Source organism: Anastrepha obliqua, chromosome 3, assembly GCF_027943255.1.
Source record: "Anastrepha obliqua isolate idAnaObli1 chromosome 3, idAnaObli1_1.0, whole genome shotgun sequence".
Lineage (NCBI taxonomy): Eukaryota > Metazoa > Arthropoda > Insecta > Diptera > Tephritidae > Anastrepha > Anastrepha obliqua.
The window spans coordinates 123,612,854-123,634,710 of NC_072894.1; the positions used below are offsets into that span (position 1 = coordinate 123,612,854).

Consider the following 21,857-nt stretch of genomic DNA (forward strand, 5'->3'; position numbering starts at 1 on the left):
AATTGCTCGTTAGTTAATAAAATTTTTCTTTGTAACTAGTCGCAATGTAAAATAATAAAAAAAAAAAAAAAAAGTTGAAGGGCGTGACATCAAAGTATTTGGCTCGTTTTGAATCAAAGCTTTTTACGGCGGGAAGGACAGTTTAGTGTGGATTTAGGACCGTTGACATCATTGGCCTATTTCGCTTTGAAAATACTGCTGAAAACGCCAATTCGGTAAACGGTGAGCAGTACTGAGGCATGATAAACGATTTTGAAGACAAGGACTTGGACAATATTTGGATGGTGATCCATGAAAGAGCTCCTCATGAAAAAATACAGCCCATGCTACAATCGATCTTTTGAGCGTAAGTACGGTAATCGTATTATCAGCCTTCTCGGCGCTGTCAATTGGCTACCTGGGGGCTGCAATTTGACGTCACTAGACTTTGACCGCGAATAATCCATTAACGATTCAAGCTTTTAAGGCAAATATTGAGCATGCCATTCGTGCGATGGAGACAGAAATCGGCAACAAGCTTTTGGAAAACTTGCTTAACAGGCTGCGCTACTGCCAAGCGAGAAGAGGCAGCCACATAAATGAAATCGTGTTCCATAAATAATGGGAGTGTTTGCTCTTTTGAAGAGAAACCAATACTATTTTTTTTGTTTTTAAATAGCAAATATATTTTTAAAGAGTACTACAAGGTTGATTGCGCCTTCCGAGCTCGCTGTGTCGTCAGATTCCATGAATAAACGAACAAAAGGAAGGGGAATTGAAATTGAAAATTGAAATTTGAAAAGGTCGAGCCAAGGAGCACCAGGAGATTTGGTGGCTCCTAAAACACTCAGGCTAAAGAACACATTGTTTTTAAAGCTCTGGAAAGGGGGTAGATAGTCAAGGAGGGAAGGAGAAAAGTATCAGAGAAAGAGATTGGAAAGAATAGAGACAGAGATAGAGATAGTTAGTCCTGTGAGAATTTTCCAGATTCTTTGGCAATTCTGTAAATATTCTCCAGTTTTAGAGAACGAATATTACTCATTCATAGCATGGGGTTAACTCACCACTTAAGCCTCATCCCCGCGGCAAGGAGACCCACAGGACAAGGGGAATTACTTGTTTGTGAAGAGGATGAGGCATTATGAGGCATTATATTAATTTGTGCATTGACAATATAATGCGCGGCACTTCGTTTTCATTAGTTGGTTTAGTTTAAATCTCACTCCTCCTTTTGTTTGTTTTGTATTGGAAAGGGAATTGATTGTAAAAATCGTGAAAAATAAAGTAACTGTTTTGGAAAGGCGCCACTTATAGTACTCAATTCGCCTTGGTACACTACTAAGTAGCCAATCGAGTAGTAAAATTCTCTCTCGACGAACAAAACTATACGCGTGGAAGCTTGGACGATGACAACATTCGATTAGGTGTCCCTTGGAGTGTTCGCGAGAAAAAATCTATAGAAGATTTATGAGCCTTTGCATGTTGGCGACGGGAATTTTCGCATGCGATGGAACAATGCGCTCTATGAGCTTTACGGCAACATAGCGCAGCGAATGAAGATCCAGCGGCTCCGTTGGCTGGGTCATGTTGTCCGAATGGATAGAAACGCTCCGGCTCTGAAAGCTTAACCAGCTAGTGTTAGCAGAGGAAGAAAAAAGTGTTGGACTTGGCTTTATGTGGTGTGTCCAACTGACGCCGGTTAGTACGAGAAAGAAACGACTGGCGGCCTTTGTTGAACACGGCCAAAACCGCTTAAGCGATTATCGTGCAAATCAAGAAGAAAAAAACTACATTTGGCTAATGAGAACCCACTTGTCAAAATTTTCGGCTTTAACTGAAACCTTGGTCGAAAAACAAACTTCAAGCTTCACGGCTCTATAAGGAGACTTACCGCTTTCGAGTAAATAATAAAAAGTTCTCAATTTTAGTTTTCCTATTTGAATGAAATCATAAGATTTATTTATTTATATGTTCATTAATTTTACACAAATCTATAATAAAATAAGATTTTGCACAATTTTATTTGCTTTTTAAACAAGATTTTAGCTTTGACTTTAAAATTTTGATTCATTGTCAGCGTTAAGGCAAGTACGTGAAATTAAAGCTTAACTTTCCCGTTGTCTATTGATTTTCATTTCGTTATTTCACTGCTTCCATTTTTAAGATTTAATAATTTTTTTGTGAAATATCCTTCTTTGTTGTTTTACTTGTGTTCCACAATCTCCTGCGTCACCGCTGCCATCAACTATACTTGTTTACAATCAACCAATCAATCAACCAATCACATCACCAATCACGCCGATCGAACGTTAATGGTGACTATTTAATGCACTTAAGAGACTTATAATTAATATACATATATGTATGTATGTATGTATGTATGCATGTACCTACATATATAATTAAAATGGTTTACATTTTCACTAATATATTGTTAAACTGAATTTTCTTATTTAAAATATTATTTTTATATAAATTATTTCTTGTTTAATAAGTATTAATACGTAATGTGTATTAGTGTTTTACGGTTCATGAATTAATTAAGTGCGGAAAACAAACAATAAATGTAGGGTGTCCTTATAAATTTTACTGCAGCAATGCCCAGTTTTGGACCATAGCGATATGTGTTCTTTGGGCGCTTGAGTTGCACGCAATGCTCATTACGTTATTTGGGATTTGGAAATGTGGTTGACTAAAGTGCTGCTATTGCACAGTTTTCAATTTTGAATTGCTTGTTTTCTCATTTCAATTTTGCAACTTAAATATAATACTAAAGTATTTTTAATATTTTTTTTTTTATTTTTTAATAATTTTTTATTAAATAGTGTACGATTAGTGTCTTTTCTTGCTGAATTTTCTTTTGTTTCCTATCAATTAAAGTTAATAAAGCGTATGCGAAACACAACGGCTCACGGCCAAGTTTCCAACAATTTTATGTTCACAAAAATCAGCGTCTAACATTAGGTAAAGTAAATATTTATCTATATCTTTAATTTTTAATCTTTCATTTTTTATTTTTCATTTTTTTAAATTGTTAATTTTCAATTTTTTATTTTCCCTTTTTTATTTTTTATTTTTCACTTTTTATTTTTTACTTTGTGTAATTACACTAGCGAATGTATAAAAATGCAATAAGTATTTTCCATTCTGTCTTTTTTACGTTACAACATACGTGCATACATATACATATAAATTTTTGCTATGTAACTGTTTGTATATAAATATTAAAAAATAATCATAAAAAAAATATTTGCATTCATACAAAAAATTTTAGACTTTTACATTAGTATAATTATAGTAGCGTAGAATTTCCAGAATGTGCTCAATTTACCGTTGAAATAAGCTCCAGAACTTGTAGTTGGACACACGTTTCGCCAATGCTGAAGCTGCGCTTGTATTTGTACTGGCAGGCGCAGGCGATGCCACTTTGCGATTGTTAATTAATTTGGAGCGCATTTGGTCCTGCAATAGCTCCTGCATGTCCATCTGTGGAATGAAAAAAGATAGGTTAAGAATTTGGTAAGGACAGAAAAAAAAATTAATTCTAAAAAAAATTTTAGTGGAAGTAGCGAGATTTATATAAATAAAAAAATATTTAATTTGCGCTTTTAGGTGTTTGGTCGATCTCCTCCTCCTATTTGTGGCGTGCGGTTTGATGTTTTTCCACAAATGGAGGGAGTTTTAAGCCGACTCCGAAGGGCAGATGGTTCTTATGAAGAGCTTTTTCATGACAGAAATACAGTCAAGGATTTGCCATTGCCTGCCGAGAGACGACCGCTGTTAGAAAAAACTTTTTATATCATCTGGTATTTCATACACAGATATTTGAACTGAACCTCATTACCTTTCTATTTACTTAATTTCCGATAGAAAAATTTGCTTGCATTAATTTCGACTCCAAGGCAATTGCTATTGTGGATAAGAAAAATATAAAAGGAGCAAGCAAATACTGACTGGCTTTCTGTTATGAAATGTGACTTGCAAAAAAGCCTTATTTACCACCCATTTTGATGAAATATTGAATAAAAAATATTCTTCAATATTAGGAAGCTATTATAATTGCTGATGCTTTCCATTTCAATTCAACCGGGCTATTCGGGTCATGTTCTTCGATTTCGATGTAACTTAAATATGTTGCTCTCTGGTCAAAATAATGAGACACGTATTTTTTTGTTCGCCCGAAAAAATTTTTTTTCAAGAGTTATCGGCAATTTTGTTTTTCGGCTCAAACTCGATTTTTTTTAATTATATAAGAAACATTTTTTTTAAATGCCCATAACTTAGTCAAAAATGAACCGATTTTAATAACTCTGGGTTCAAAATGATCGTAATTACTTACACAAGGGACTTCATGTAGAAACAATTGCAAAAAAGTAGTTGAAATTTTTTTATTTAGCAAAAAACAAAAAAAAATTGAAATTTTTTCGAAATTCAATATTTCAAAAAGTGTATTTTTTTTTATAACTTTTTTCAAATCAAGAGGACACCTCAAACTTCAATTAAGCTGAATGCCCAGTAGCTAAAATGAGTTGTTTTTGAGTAATGAATTTTTGAGTATAAAACCTGTTTCGCACTTTTTGTTTTTTGCAAAATAAAAAATTTTCAACTACTTTTTTGCAATTGTTTCTACATGAAGTCCCTTGTGTAAGTAATTACGATCATTTTGAACCCAGAGTTATTAAAATCGGTTCATTTTTGACTAAGTTATGGGCATTTAAAAAAAATGTTTCTTATATAATTAAAAAAAATCGAGTTTGAGCCGAAAAACAAAATTGCCGATAACTCTTGAAAAGAATTTTTTTCGGGCGAACAAAAAAATACGTGTCTCATTATTTTGACCAGAGAGCAACATATTTAAGTTACATCGAAATCGAAGAACATGACCCGAATAGCCCGGTTGAATTGAAATGGAAAGCATCTGCTTTCGTCTTTATCTGCACTTTGAATAGTCTTCCGATTCGTTGGCACTATCCAGTTAGCCTAAAACTACGATTTCACAAATACAGAATTTTTGTTTGTTCTATTTTTCTATTCAAAATATTCATCCAATTTTGTTCTTGAGTTGCTTTTTTACTAAATAAAATTACTAAAAAAATTATGATGAGTGATGGAAATCTTTTTTTTATGTTTACGCACTGCATGGTTTGTTTTTGCTGTTTGTTTAAGCTGTCTAGTTCACAAGTGTCAATTATGATTGACGTATGACGCCATTTGCAAAAATTATAAATCTTCCGACAAGGTCACCTTGTATATTCTATACCCAGTATTACAGCTCTGCAGATTCTTTTAAAGAAATGATGTGAAACTGGTCTTGTAATCAAGTCGAATTGAATTTGGAGAAAGATTAGAAATGAGATTTGTTATTCTCTCCCTCATTTATTTCTCTCAATGAAGGTGTTGCTAGTATTTTCTAGTAAATAATAGTAATAATAATAATAATAATAATAACAATTCTAGTCTTGAGAGTTGTATTTAAGTAATCAGTAAGTCATTTAACGTCTGCGAAGGCATTATTTTTTGGAAACAATTAATTTTGTGAAAGACGTTGCAATAAAACAAAAAAAAAAAAAAAAGAAAAAATGGGAGCCTCTGCTTTAGTGCTCAATGTACATCATACATTTTAAAAATAATAAAAATGATAAATGTGATAAAATTGTTTTCTTGTTTTTTTTTTTTAATTACAGTCGTAATTGTTCCTCTATTCCACTCACTTTGTATCATATTACATAACTCAAATATGCGCGTAATTTTCTATAACTGAGTGTAAGGAGTTTTTTATTAAAAAACAAAATTATATAAGTTTTTTAATCTGAAATTTTAGGTAATTTTTGTGTATGCTGTAATACTCGTATGGTCCATGCAATTTTGGTAAAACAAGTGCACGCTTTAAGCTGCTAAAATATTGCAACAACTAAAATATATCAACATCGATATTTCGACGTTCTTTGGAATTAGGCATTCATGAATCGAATGTTTGGTGAATTTTACCTATGGCCGTGCTCTTGATGGACCTCTGTGTATATAGTGTAATTTTTCATAAATAGGTGTTAAAAGCCGTATTTTGACTGATTGAATGAAATATTGTGAAACTTCAAAGAATCTAAATTTTATTAGAGAATTAATATGATTTTTTCAGCCGCTTAAATTGCAGTTATTTACGAAAATTATAAAAAAATAAGTCATAAAAATGCGTACCCAAAATTTTTCGAAAAACTCAAATAAAATGTAGATGAAATTTTTTTTCCAAAATTTGTATAAATGAAAGTTTGCTTTACATGGCTTTGGTTAAAGCATGAAAAATATATATTTTTTAGATACCAAAAGAAGGTACTTGAAATACATCCTAAATATGATATTAAAAAAAAATCCCTTGCATTCAGTTATTCTCGCCTCTGTATGACGCGCCCCCTCACTTACCTGCCACTGTTCCAATTGTTGCGACAATTCAACTTTCTGCTGTATGGACTCGAGCAACTGGCTGTTGGCCTGCATTAAGTCCACACGCGTTTTAGCCAAGTCTATTTCAGCTTTTGTGCGTCGTTCATTCGCCGCATCGCGTTCCTTTTGTGCTTTGGCCAGCAATTCGTCGCGATCGCTATTGTCCACCAGATCGCCACGCGCCTGGTCGCGTTCTTCTTTCACATTCTGCAACTCGACGTCAGTGACAGTGAGCTGGTTGGCGAAGAAAAAGCAAGGAAATGAAAAATCGTTTATAAAAATTTGTCACATTTAATTCTCTTACTTTAGATTCCAGCTGTTGTATCAATTGATGACTACGTTTGATTTCATCCTCCTGCTCCAGCACAAGGTTACGCGTCTGATCGAGCATTTTTCTGAAGTTTCCGGCATCGAGATTCAACAGTAGGCGCGTCAACTCATCAGACATGGCCGAGAGCATGCCGGGACGAAACTCAATAGCATCAGTATGATTGCCACCTTCGGTGCGGCTTGACGATGAAATCGTATTATCCATAGATTCCAAGTCTAGCGATATGTCTGAATTTAAGCCTGCAATGGTGGGATTCAATTAGTTGTTTTTGCTTTGAAGAGTTGTTATTTTAATTGTTGAGTTTTTTTTTGTTACCTGAATCATCATCGTGTCCAATTTTTAATGAATCCACGAGCGATTTTAGTTGTATGTAGACTGAACGCGCCTCGATACATATTTGACTGGGCTTACCATCAGAAAAACTGGAGTCGTCCTCGTCGCACTCCATTTCGAATTGCAAAGATTTTTTGCCATGTACACTAGAGTTCGAGTCCTGCAAAAAATAAGTGGTTTAAAATGGGAATTTCCTTTTTTTAAATAAGAAACTTACCGCTCCCAAACGCTCGCTAAGCACATTATTTTCACGCTGAGATCTCTCAAGTGCTTGTAGTGTAGTCTGCAAATAAGAATTTAAAAAAGTATTTTCCTCAGTGTAAATGATAACATCTTTAATTTATTTTATTATAAATATCACAATCTATTTCAACAGAAGGAACTGCGCACAATTCGCTCCGCTATCAGTACTTGGGCTTTCTTGTTTTTTTGGTTTTACTACCAGAAAAGAAAAAAAGTCCGAAAAACATAACAATCTTTCGTGTGAAGAGTTCGATAAGGTAAAAGAAATATCATCATCTTATTTCCGTTTTTATAAAAAAACAAAAACTAAATTAACAGCATTTCGCAAAAATTATTAAAAAGAACAAAAAAAAAATATAGAAAAAACAATGTAACAATTTATGATTTGCTAACTGTTGTTTGATTGGTTACACTATAAAAAAAAACCGAATAATTGGACTGTTCTATTTAAAATATTATTCCTTGAAATGAAGTATAATAAACCTCTAATCAATTTTCTTTATATATGCACTGCGTTTGTAAAAATTGAATATAAAGTAGAAAATAATTTTTTATAGATGAATAGTCCACTTTTAAGTGCAGGAAATACGACGATATCTCGATGAAAATAGTTTTCACTGCACTCTTAAATTAATCCTTAATATGGTTGCCTCTTTTGTTACCTCTAATTTGGTTTCCTGCTCTCGAGCGTGCCTCTCTAGCATGTGTATTCTATCCGAAGCCTCTTCAAGTGCTGACGTCAGCGATTCTTTCTCCTCCTGTGCGTGCTGTAAACGTTTTTCAAGATCATGGCGCTTTTCTGTTGTGAGGTTTAACTCGCTTTTGATAGATTCCAGACTGTGGACGTGTTCCTGGAAAATAAAAAAAAAAAACATACCAAATGAAATGTTAATAAATCATTTAATATTTATCTCTCTACTCATTTTGATGCTCTATTTTTGAAAAGTAAATCGGATTCGCAAGCTGCCCCATCGATATATCAAATATTGTTGCATTCTCAAGTTATCAAAAAACAATTTTTTTCAGCCAATCTAAGAAACCAAAGTTTAGCATTCTACAACGGTAAAAGAAGCACAAAAATTAAGCAAAATTTCATCTCATAAGACAATTCCCAATGCAGAAGAAAGTCGAAGATTCCTACAATCACTTCACCAGTATCCAGGGAACAATGATATTCCTAGAAAATAGGAGAGACGTTTAGCTAACTAGTCTGAAATCGCGCTCACCCTTGTAAATGAGCGACAAAAGAGGAGCTCGGAACGCGATGCGACTTTCAATAACGAATATATATAAGTAGATTTTCAACAAAAGTTCATATAGAGGTCAGATTCAGTATCCCGCAAACGATTTCTGTAGAAGCTATAAATATAAATATGAGGAGCTAATTCAACACTTTCGAAATGCACTTCAGATATCCTGGGAACCATTTTTGGGAGACATACAAAGCTTATGCAGCCCTTAGCTGGAAGGGCAGATTGGACCAAAAAATTTGGGCAGACTGGGCAAATATTTTGGACCACACCCCGATGAGTGATTGTGGCCACCGAGTTAATCATTTATAAAAGTAGACCGTCTATTTTAACCTACCCATACAGATGTCTAAAAATCATTGAATTTAGCCTCAGTCGTGTTGTGGCACTGCAGTCAGCTTTCTTTGCTAAGCAATTATAAAGGACATTCGATCTCCGCAAGAACATATATTTGTTTGCATACATAAAGGGTTTTTCAATTGGTGCTGGTCGATTTTGGCGCCCTGTGGCAGCCATTTTTTTGGTGATATCTGTCAAATCTTTTGTTTATTATTCAGTTGTTTATGCCAAATCATCATGGCAAGTTACACGATTGAACAGGACGTTCAAATGATAAAACTTTATTATCAAAATGAGTGTTCATTAACGCAAACGTTACGCGCATTGCGCCCATTTTTCGGTAGACGTGGTGGCCCTACAAAGCCGACTCTTCAACGTTTGGTGGCCAAATTTGAGACGATCGGATCAGTAAACAATCAGCCAACACCCGTACGTTCAAGGAACGCAAGATCAGCCGAGAACATTGCCGCGGTCCGTGAAAGTGTACAGCAGAACCCGAGGCAGTCTATTCCTCGCCGTGCACAAGAACTTGGCCTTTCGCAGACTTCAGTACAAGATCCAACTGACCCAGGAGCTCAAAGTTGATGACCATAGACAACGCCGTTTGTTCGCTGACTGGGCTTCGAATCGTTTGGAAGAGAACCCCAGTTTTGGGCGAAAAATCATATTTAGTGACGAGGCGCATTTTTGGATGAATGGCTGTGTTAACAAACAAAATTGCCGTATTTGGGACGACACCAATCCACACGAGGTTCACCAGGTGATAATGCATCCTTAAAAAGTTACCGTTTGGTGTGGATTTTGGGCCGGCGGCGTCATTGGTCCGAACTTTTTTGAAAACGACGTTGGTGAGGCGATCAGCGTCAACAGCGAGCGCTACACAACGATGATAACCAATTTCTTATGGCCCATATTGAACCATATGGACCTAGACGACATGTGGTTCCAGCAGGATGGAGCTACGTGCCACACAGCAAACGCCATGATTGACATTCTGCATGAACGATTTGAGGGTAAGGTTGTCTCTCGCAGGGGTGATGTGAATTGGCCACCAAGGTCATGCGATTTGACCCCGCTAGACTTTTTCCTGTGGGGTTTCCTGAAGTATCAGGTCTATGCAAATAAACTACAATCGATCGATGCTCTAAAGGTGAACATAACACAGGCCATCGCTCAAATTCAGCCGGATATATGCGGAAGAGTCATTGAAAATTGGACCACTCGGATCCGTTCCACCGTAAGAAGCCGAGGCGGGCATTTGAATGATGTCATATTCCACTCTTAATGGCACATATGCGCCTTTGAAATAAAAGGAATAGTTTTGTCAATAACTCAAACACAGCTTGTTTTATTCCATTTCAACATCTACCCGCTCTTATTGAAAAACCCTTTATATCGCTACAAAGTGCCATTGTGATGCCTAGCAAAGAAATTTAGTTTGGGGAAAAATAAATCCATTATTTATTCGATCTTTAGCTCCTGGGCGACTATTAACATGCCTTCGATTATTTCTGTGATTTTATCGACTTTTTCTTAACATCAAAAATGCCTGAACGGAATCGACAAAACCAAAATTGTACATAATTAGCTGTTATAGAATAGACACTAAAAACACCATTCACAATTTCAGCGGTCTGGCTTGCATTTCTTTGTCAAAGAAAAATTGTAAAATTTCCCGAATTTTCTCTTTGTTGACTTCCATTGTTAACACCCTGTAACTCACAATGGAACAAACAAAAAACATCAAAAAAAAATGTTTTTTAGTGTGAAATGTCACCTTGACCATGCGAATAAACTTTAAATTATTTGATCGATACTTTACGAGATATCGATCACTATAGTCAGCTACCGAGAAAATAATGGATTTCTTTTTCCCCATACTAAAATTTTTGCAATTCTTCGTGTCTCTACATTATCACGATACTTTGGTGAATCCATTCAACATTTCCAACTACATAGACACTACTTTAAATGGCATGGTTCTTGAATCTAAGATATTGAGTTCTTGGAAATTTTGGAAATTCGAACAACCGTTACCGCTACCTCACGGCTTCAGCTCCTACAAAAATCCTTATGCGAGCTCTGAACTATGTAATAAAAGGCCTAGAGTGTACATGTGAGGAACAGTAAATTCGACTTTGTAAATTTAGGTAGCTTCGATGCTCTTAATAGCTACTCTAGCAGTTTTCGAGCTATTGAATGCAGGTAGTTCAAATTCATCAAGTTCAGTCCATACTCATTCATTTTCGTCCTTTTTTCGGAAAACTCTTAAAGCTCAAAATCTCTAATTTATTCTATTAATGAAGTTGAACCGACTCTTCATTGAAGTTTTGATATAAATATAATGAATTTTTGAGACCTATGAAGAGTAAATAAAAAAAATCATTATAGCTATGGGCCAAAGATCATCTTCACAAAGTTAATAAGGCTTTCCCTTTTCTAGGAAATGTCTACAAAGGCCTGAATATACCAAAATCTTAAGCAAAATTCAAACAATATTTTGTCTAAAAAAATAATGTGGCCTGTAAAAATAGTGAGCCTACAAGCAGCAGTAGTGCAGCAAAGCCAAAGGCAAATTAAACCTCGATTATGACCATGCATACTCATGCAAAGATATTGATTGGACTGACTACTTTGTACTTTGCTTAACTTCAGTTTTTGAAGGCACCGTAACCGGAGTAGAAAAGTTCGGATACCTGCAAAAATGCATAATTTTTATATCCTTGTATGTTACTGAAGACGGCAACCATGAGTGCATTTAGGTTAAATGAAGCGGGTCGCTGGAGAGAAAAAACTTATGGTCATGCTAGTCTATTATTGCGACAAACTCAGTTAATCTCGGTGAGAACTGACTACATCGTCCCGACGGTAACTTTCAATAGGAATTTTGCCACTCTCTTTCCAACTAAGGAAGAATGGAATAAGGGATTCTCTCTAAACAACTTCGACACTACAATCTATACGGATGGAAGTAAAATGGGCTGCGGTGTTGGAGCTGGTATATATTCTGACAGACTTAAAATTGAGAAATCTGTGCGTCTCCCTAATACCAGTGGTGTCTTCCAGGCGGAAGTACTGGCACTTGGGAAAGCCTGTAGGCTACTAATCGCAAATTTCTCTTTTAAGGGTAATATCGCTATTCTCTCGGATAGCCAAGCTGCAATCCAGGCACTGGGTTCGGCTACAACAACCTCTAAAGTGGTGGAACAAAGTAGGAATAGCCTCACCATCTTGAGTGAAAACCATAAACAAAAAAAAAAAAAAATAAATAATTGGCGCGTACACTTCTGTTAGGTGTTTGGCCGAGCTCCTCCTCCTATTTGTGGTGTGCGTCTTGATGTTGTTCCACAAATGGAGGGACCTACAGTTTCAAGCCGACTCCGAACGGCAAATATTTTTATGAGGAGCTTTTTCATGGCAGAAATACACTCGGAGGTTTGCCATTGCCTGCCGAGGGGCGACCGCTATTAGAAAAATGTTTTTATTAATTTTTGCTTTCATCGAGATTCGAACCAACGTTCTCTCTGTGAATTCCGAATGGTAATCACGCACCAACCCATTCGGCTACGGCGGCCGAATGAATGAAAACCATAAAGTTACCTTAATCTGGGTCCCGGGACATCGGAACATTGAAGGTAACAAAAAAGCAGATGAACTGGCAAGAGGGGGATCTGCCATGAATAACGCTCTTGCAGAATCGGTACTCACACCATTAGGTGCAGTCAAGAGCACAATTTCCCAAAAATACCTCCGAATCGCAGACTGTAGGTGGAAAGTCCAGACGAAATGCAAAATTAGCAGAACGTTACGGCCACCTAAAACCTTAAGCAATCTTCGGCATTAATAAGAATGAAACGACGGGACGCCTGGAGGCTAACGGCAGTCATAACTGGCTTTTGGTCTATCGGAGAACAAGCAGCCAAAATGGGTATCCCTCACAATACATACTGTCACAGTTGTAAACAACCGGAGAAAAAGGAGACAATCTTCCATTTCCTCTGTGAATGCCCTGCCCTATGGAAGGACAGAATGTTAACCCTGGGCCAACCGCTGTTCGAGAATCTCGAACAACTATCTGGCTTAGATGTTAACAACCTAATAAGGTTCCTTAAACGCACAGACTGGATATAGTTATGCTGTAAATAACCGTTAAACAAGTTGGTAACGAGGATGTGGCAACAAAATGGCGCGGAAGCGCTAGTTGGATTCTGGAAGAATCACCACTTTAAACAACCAACCAACCAATATTACTGTGAAAAAACGTTTAGCTCCTTTATTATAATAAAAACGATGTTTACATACATATATAAATTGTATTAATATTGAATAATCCAGAAGATGGCCCAAAATTATCACACATTCGCATATTGCAGGTCTCTTGTTCATAAGTGTCAAATATGACTGATGTACGACACCATTTGCAGAAATTATAAATCTTTCGATAGGGCGATTAATTTTGTGCCACCTTGTATGTGTAAAAATTATCTACTCACTTGCAAACTGGTGTTTCTGTAATTGTACTGATCCTTTAGTTCCTGTATCTGAGACATTAATTTCAGTTCGGTGGCGTGCGCTTCCTGTATTTGCTCAGTGAGGCGTGCATTTTGATGTGTCAACTCGTCAATTAGTATAGTTTTCTCTTTTTCCGCTTGACGTATTGCATTTTCTTGTGCTTGTAATTTATCTTTGAGTTCATTGAGATCAGATTGCAGCTCGAGAACACGCTGATCGCTCTCCTCTTCGGCAATGGCGAGCTTTTGACGCAAAACATGTTTTTCTTGTTCCAATTTCTGAAAGTGAAAAAATATGCATAAACATACATGTGAGTGATGCTGCAGCAATATTGATTTCCAAAATCAAAAACAACAAGTAAGTAATGACTTATGGCTTATGAATCATTGGTAAGTATGAGGCAATGCCCCAGGCAAGGGATGACTGTTTGTGCTGTGAGTTTACTCATCAATGGAAATCTGAGCTCTCTTACAAACTAAAGGTATTCATGGGTAATATTATATTTGTTATAAAAAACGTACATGAATATACCAAAAATATAAGCATTTTTTATACGTATTTTATGCATACTTAAGTACATTGTTTAGTAGATACGAAAATTTTAAATATTAAAATGTTTTGCAATGTGACTGTCTTCACTTCAGCAGTTGGCCATGCCCTCACCACCCCATTGTGCTGTAGCACACAGTTTCTGTAATATGAGCATTTTTAGTAAAAGTTCAGCTCCTAAACAATGGAGATAATAATACCTAGCAACAAAAGGCAAAGGTATGTTTTTCATACAAATAATAACTTGCACTTGTTCATCTGCCGCACAAGGTTACTAACGCCATCAGCAGCGCCCATACATATAATTAAAAACATCATGAAAAGCGGCAGCGAATTTTTCTTTTTTATATCTATAGCCATTCATGACTTCATACGAAAATATCTGCATTTTTAATTACGTATACAAATAATATGTTGTATATACAATTTAAGTGTGTGGCTTGTTGTATAAAAGAGCGCCAAGTTTTGCGAATTTTGTGCACGAACAAGCTTGTCTTCAGACAGTGGGCCGAATATAGGAAGCTTCTTTTTGGTTTGATACCTTCCAAAATAATGGAAAAAAGAGATAAAAAAAAATTGTCACATAAAAGACAAAATTATTTAATAATTAAATTTATTTAGCGAATTTTTCGTGCATTATTTTGCGGAAATTATATTCTACTCAAAAACGCGGGGTTATGAAACTCAATGTCCACTGCTGTACAGTTTTTATTTGCAAAATTGTATACAAAATTTGTTTGACAGATCACGCCAGACTATTTTCAAACTAAATATATACTTCTTTTTTAGTATTCATTGATATTTCATCATGGAAAGGCTTACCGCTTAACCACACTTACAAATCGAATACGAAAATCGACGCTCTGTGAAAAGTGTTGATCGCGCGCTCAGGCCAATTTGTGGTGTACATAACCATTCACTGATGAGTCCCATTTTTGGCTTAATGGCTACGTCAATAAGCCAAATTTTCATATTTGGGCTGAAGAGGAGGGATTATCGGCCCATACTTCTTTAATTAAGTAGAACTTCTACTCATTACTGAATAATAGGTTCTACCATTTGGAAACTGGCCAGTTTAAGTATTTTTTCACACTTTGAATAAGCAATAATTTTGCTCAGTTCCATTTAGAGAGCAGTAGCTATTTCGCAGACTGCATATACTGTTATATACATACATACGTCTGTAATAATGATACACCATTCACGACTTATTGCATCTTTCAAGTGTTTGCTAGCTTCAAGATGTCCTCGCCTACCTTCAATACAATATTATCTCCATCGTTCGCTAGGACAACTTAAGTTTACAATTTATGCCCACTGTGCCTGTGTTGCAAACTCACTTCAGCTTAGAAATAGATTTTACCTTTTAACCATGAGTGAAGCATTGTTTTCAACACTGCGCTGAAAAAGTTCAAACATCAAGCTAAAGCAAAAAAGGCGAAAGCAAATCCACTTTAATATAATACAATGCAAAGCTATATGAGCAGGCGCATCCTCAGTTGAATGCTGTGACGAGTATCTTAAGCTCTTCATCAACCGCAACGAATGGTTGACTCCCTTTATGTGTTGCCACTTGTATTGTATTTACTTAGGGCGACTAAAGGTTTATAATTAATATTTAAAAAATTTTGCTAATCTTTAAAAAGTTTTACAAATTTATTCCCTTATGCTGGAAGCAACCCCTTTAAATTTATTTGACAGTTTTGTAAAAATAAAAAGTACATAGCAAGAGCCTTTAAATATTTTTATTTATCATTTGAACGATCACTTCCGCCATGGTACAGTGCAATTGATGACTTTACAGTTGTTTCTCAAGAATGATAGAAACGAGATTGCGCCCATCAGAGAGTGCGTGACGTCACGTTTGCCGAGTTGTGCAGTGTTACCAACCATTTGCTCTTCGCAATAAATTTAGTGTTTTTTTATACCCAAAAGGCGAAACGTTTTAAGTTTGGTGTTTGTTTCTTTTTAACACACTTTTATTAGGTCGGGTTGTATGTATGTATGTATGTAACGGAATCTTTCAGCTTAATTTTCACTGGCTTTTAAAAATCTGATCGACTTGAAATTTTGCGCACCTATCAAGGACCGATGACAATGCAATAATTTGATAAAAGTTTTCCATTATCCTTATTAGGATTGCCAGGATTAATATTTTCTTTGTTTTACTGTGGGCAAAAAGTAAGGTGAATTTGGTTGTAAAATGAAAAATCTTTATTTATTCTTGTAAATCAGTTTCTCAGGCTCCCTCCACGAAATAAGTTCTTCATCCCGATTACTTCTTTATCACGGCCGATAACTGCATAGCTTTAGACTCACAGTCGATAAGAAAGGAATTAAATATAACACGAATATATCGAATCATTTATTCACCGACTGCAATGATAACAATAATTTTCATTCATAATAAAAAAAAAATAGTTTAAAGAAACTAAAAAACACATTTTTTTGCTAATCGAACTAAAAAGTAGAAAATAAAAAATAGTTTAAAAAAACTAAAAAAAAACGCTTTTATTGCTAATCGAACTAAAAAGTAGAAAATAAATTTTAATGACAAAGGGACCTATGTATAATGAAGTAATAGCAAATCGAACGATCAGTCATAGTCAAATACCTCAGAACAGAATTATAACAAAAATTAAGATACAAATAGAGTAATTCAAATTAGAGTTAAAAGCGTGGGATGCATTTTGCTTCACTTTCATAACCCTCTGTACATAGGTAGTTGCCAATAGAATGATTGTAATATTTACTATATCAAGCATCCCACGCTTTTAACTCTAATTTGAATTACTCTATTTGTATCTTAATTTTTGTTATAATTCTGTTCTGAGTTAGTTGACTATGACTGATCGTTCGATTTGCTATTACTTCATTACACATAGGTCCCTTTGTCATTAAAATTCATTTTCTACTTTTTAGTTCGATTAGCAATAAAAGCGTGTTTTTTAGTTTTTTTAAACTATTTTTTATTTTTAATTTACAGCTCCTGCAGTGTTGCCTAGCTTTGGAAATAAAAATGCACTAAAATGCCCGTTTCAAGAAAACAAAACACCAATTTTTTATTTAATTACTTTGTATGCGTAACAATTGGCTTTAAAATGTGCGTTTTTTAAATAAATGTGTACGGATGAAACGATTACACCTCTATGGTTTTAGTAATTCGCATTCAGTAAATTCAAACGCTTTTTAAAATGTGTAAAAAGGTTTTTAATTTTGAGAAGAGTTGAGGGAAGAAGATTTAATATTCTTGCATAACCTTGAAAGAAGCAAAAAATTCAAGCAGCACTTTCAAAATATCAAATTTTATAAGAATCAACAAATTTTCATTAGCACTAAAATCTTCTCAGATTGACTTTTTTTAACGGTCTTTTGTTTAATAGTACAGTTTTTTTTTTTAAATTACAGTTTCGGTAGCTTTGAATTAAAAAGTAGGAAACAAACACCAGACTTAAAAATTCTCGCATTTTGGGTAAAGCACTAAATTTATTGCGAAGAGCAAATGGTTGGCAACACTGTACAACTCGGCAAACGTGACGCCACGCACTCTCTGATGGGCGCAATCTTGTTTCTATAATTCTTGCCTTCCATCATGGTTGTCTCTATTGTTGTAGTAGTCTCCTTAATGGGACAATATCGTAACTTATGCGAAGGCTTTCGATGAAAATTCGATCATGAAAATTTGTCCCTTCATGAAAAGTTAGGTGATATTTTTAGCTTTTCATTTGAGGAAAATACTCGAGGATGAGGGTTTATTAAAGATAACCCCAAGGGTGTATTTGCTTAGCAAAAAATATTCTAGGCGATTTTGGAAAAAGTGATTTTGTATTTAATTGCTCATTTCGATACGTTGCATTCTTATTAAAACAAACAGGTATGCAAATTTGAATGTATTAATGTATGTTTAAATATTAAGGCATAGTTAAATTGCTCGTAGAAGCGTGTCAAAGATGCAAAATGGTGCAAGCCAGCGAGAGGTGTTTCCAGCCAGACTCACTGTTGCTCGACTGGCTGTAACCCGCACAGTTCAACTGACTGTAATGAATTGTACGCGCAAATAAAAACAAATTTGAATTTAAGCAGCTTAATAAAACTTTTGCAAGATTCTTTATTTCTTGCGAATCTTGAAACTCATTAATCTTTTCAAATAATTCCGAATGTTAATTAGATTTACTGCTTTATGTAAATTCGAAGGCATCAACAAACGAGATAAATAAATGCTAATTGAATATTGCCAAAAAGAATTAACACTTGTTTCGAAAGCAAAAGCGTAGAGGCACGAAAACAAAAAACGTAACTGGTTTTAAAGATTTCTTAAAGTGGAAGTCAGGTTGCTGAATTAAATTTATCTTCAAAAGTAAAGAGAGCGGTTTGTTAAACAGCAGGGTTATAGCGGATTATATCATGCATGGCTTCAAGAATAAAAGGCTGGTATGATTTTGAAAGCAAACAGCGAAGATTGTGTCAACAATATTAATAAAAAATATTAAAAATGCTGTCGCTCGCTTTCAAGTCATTGAGCGATCAACCAGTGATTTCAGGTTGTGAATATTATTGACTAATTGTATATGTGCGTGTGCGTGTATATTCAGCACGTACATATGTACATATAATGTAGGCAGTTATGAACTTCTAATAACTGGCATGACACACTCGCCTTTCAACTGCACACTTTGTCAATGGAGTGCTTAGCTCTTGGTTAAAATCGCAAATAAAATTGCAAAAAAATATTAATCAACAAAATCAAAAATGTAAAAAAAAAATTATAATAATATGGAGACATAAATCACGAATAAATAAAAATGAGAAACGTTAATAGAAATTGTTGTCTTTTCTCTAATTTTTATTTTTTATGACTACCAATAAGCAAAACAGCTATAAACGGCTATTGGCAACCCGCTGCTGCAACTGCCAAGCGTTGAATGATTTTTTCAGAGAGAAACTTTTTGTCAGTAATTTGAAGTGTGAGTCACTCGTAATCAATCAATTGTTCAAAAAATTATTTTTTCACATATTTATGAATGTATGTATGTATGCAAATAGTTATTGTACCAATCGATTATGTATTTACAATACATTTATCCTAATGGCTTTTAAGTGTGCGCGAAAAACATACAAGTGTACATGCAAGTGCGTAAACCCCAGTTGGACTCATGATATAAAAACAAAGGTATGATAGTTTCATTTCAAACTTTGTTATGGGTACAAGAAGTTTTGGAGTTCAACAATTTGTTCATGTTACTAGTAGCGTTGCCATATTGTTAATATTGGCTTTATGTGTATTTACATTTATTTATAGGGATATAGTTCGGCCGCCGTAGCCGAATGGGTTGGTGCGTGATTACCATTCGGAATTCACAGAGAGGTCGTTAGTTCGAATCTCGGTGAAAGCAAAATTAATAAAAACATTTTTCTAATAGCGGTCGCCCCTCGGCAGGCAATGGCAAACCTCCGAGTGTATTTCTGCCATGAAAAGGCTCCTCATAAAAATATCTGCCGTTCGGAGTCGGCTTGAAACTGTAGATCCCTCCATTTGTAGAACAACATCAACACGCACACCACAAATAAGAGGAGGAGCTCGGCCAAGCACCTAAGAGAAGTGTACGCGCCAATTATTTATTTTTTATTTTAGTAAACATTTTACAGTTTTGTGTTCGGTGAACAGTTTTGAGCTAAACGATATATTCTTCAGTACTACTACGATTAAAGTGAAAGTCAGAGCATGTGATAAAACCCATGTTGAGCTATTTACGGACTCAATACAGTCCCAAATGCAAAGACAACAGAGTGGTTTCAACAATTACATTCTGTCAGACCAATCGCCAAAAATATTGATACAATCATGAGAATTTTCAAGTCGGGCCAGAATGTGAGTACTTATTGCATTACCCAGGAATTGAAGCTAGTCAGAAAACTATTTGGACAAGAACGATTTAAACTATGTAAATCCCATTACCGGAATAAAGCGAAAAAATGTTTTCTTTTCAATAAATAAGGAACATATCCGCTGACATACATCTATACTCGTATTACTTATTAAACATGAATTAATTCTTGACAATACTCAGACACTACATTCTCCAACACTACGTTTTTGAAGCCTTTACGATCGTCAAATTTCTATGGCGGCATAGACTTTTACGACGACTTGGGACTTACGAGCGCAAGGGATTAATATTTACCCTAAAAGAATACTGCATACCTTCTGCGAACCGCTCTTAATCTGTGGTGAGTAGAATAGAGCCGAAGAGGGCACAAATTCTAAGCCGAGTAATTGTTCAAATCTTCCAAGTACCATTTCAATGCGGAAATCTTTTCAAGCACATTTCCTGTTTATTTATCGAGTAGCTTTGAAGAGCAAGAGATCAACAGTTAAGTTATATTCAATTAGCCAAGAGCCCTTCAATCTGCTTTGTTTGCCATTTTCTAGTATCTGCTTGGTTTTGTCGATATCTTAATATGCAAGTATTTACTCTGCACGAGTTTCAATTCAGTTAGATCCATTACTTTAATATCAAAAAGTGGAATAGATATACGCAGAATAATTGAGATGATACTAAAATATATTAGATTATGAATTATTTTAGCAAAGAAAATTGGTGCACGCGCATAAAGTGAATAAAGCCAAGTAGTTGGTCATGCAGAAAGAGACTCTGTACCCTGTAGGAAAAAAACTTGATCTGGAGAAAATTAGAGTGAAAATTTAATTGTTACTTCAGAAAGCGGCAATCTTTATACATGTGTACCAGGTGGCGCAAAATTAATCATCCAATTTTGTTTTTGAATAATTTTAGAAAATAGAAATTTTCGAAACAAATATGATTTTGAGTGTCAGAATCAATTTTACGAAAAAAAATATTTTTAGTGGAAATCTTTATTCTGACTTTTTAGTGCTTCATTATTTGTCTATTTGTATACTGCAGGTGTCTAATTGTTCTTCTTCTTCGTCTTGATAGGAGCGGTACTCGCTTAAGCGACTTTGGCTGAGTTTAACAAAGCGCGCCAGCCCTTTCTTTCTCGAGTTAATTGGCGCCAGTTGGTCACACCAAATGAAGCCTATTCCTTTCTAACCTGATCTTTCCAAGCCAGAAGAGGCCTGCCTCTTCCTCTCTACTACCAGCCACAGGACAGCGAGTCACCGCGTCATTTGGTATCAAACCGCTCGGAGGTTCTTCCCAATGCTGACTGCTCTGCTGGTATTGAATAACGTCATCTTGCAAGTTGTCTTGTTGTCGCATTGACGTATCAACGTATCAAACAAGATTGGCGTACGACGCAATTTGAAAAAAATTATATTTTTTTAATTAAGGTAGTAGTCTGGTAACTTATTTTGAAAATTTCGAATTTCGGTTTTTTATATATTTTGAAAGTGCGATATATTGGTAATATACTGTACAAATTTTAGACCGAAATTCGAAATATTGACGAAATTATAGCACATACATGAGAGCGGCTCGTACTTGAGCGCGCTATGCCGCTAAAACTTTAAACGCGTTTTTCTCAAAACAACGTTTTTCCGGATGGCCGTCGTGAAAACAAATTTTCTATCTAACGGATTGAGCTGAAATTTAGATATGTTTTTCTACACATCAATAGTTCTGGCGGGTAGTAGATTTAATTTATTTCGTCCCGCCATTTTGTTATTTTTTGTGAAAGTCATTTGATCTCACTACCCGCCAGAACGACAAACACACTGATTAATAAGCAATTTGTTTTTTCTGTTTCAGATGACCACAAGTGACGAAATCACGCCGGCTAGCCACTCTACCTCTTTTTTTGCCGCTTGCTGCAGTGTACAAAAATAGTATCAAAACATTAAAAAAAAGAAAATTTTTTTGTACACCTTCTGATACCTTTAATAACATATCAGAAAATCAAACCGA

The 21,857-nt window shown here is 35.2% G+C and overlaps 1 protein-coding gene across 1 annotated transcript; it reads right to left on the reverse strand.

The window, feature by feature from the left end:
* Positions 1-1,950: 1,950 nt before the first annotated feature.
* On the reverse strand, positions 1,951-20,272 carry LOC129242192 (bicaudal D-related protein homolog). The gene is made up of 8 exons (XM_054878752.1): positions 20,177-20,272; positions 13,407-13,703; positions 7,987-8,175; positions 7,299-7,364; positions 7,064-7,241; positions 6,722-6,987; positions 6,397-6,651; positions 1,951-3,465 (listed from the first exon to the last, which is right to left on the reverse strand). The coding sequence occupies exons 1-8, from the start codon at positions 20,270-20,272 to the stop codon at positions 3,307-3,309; spliced, it is 1,506 nt and encodes a 501-aa protein (XP_054734727.1). The 3' UTR covers positions 1,951-3,306.
* Positions 20,273-21,857: the final 1,585 nt, after the last annotated feature.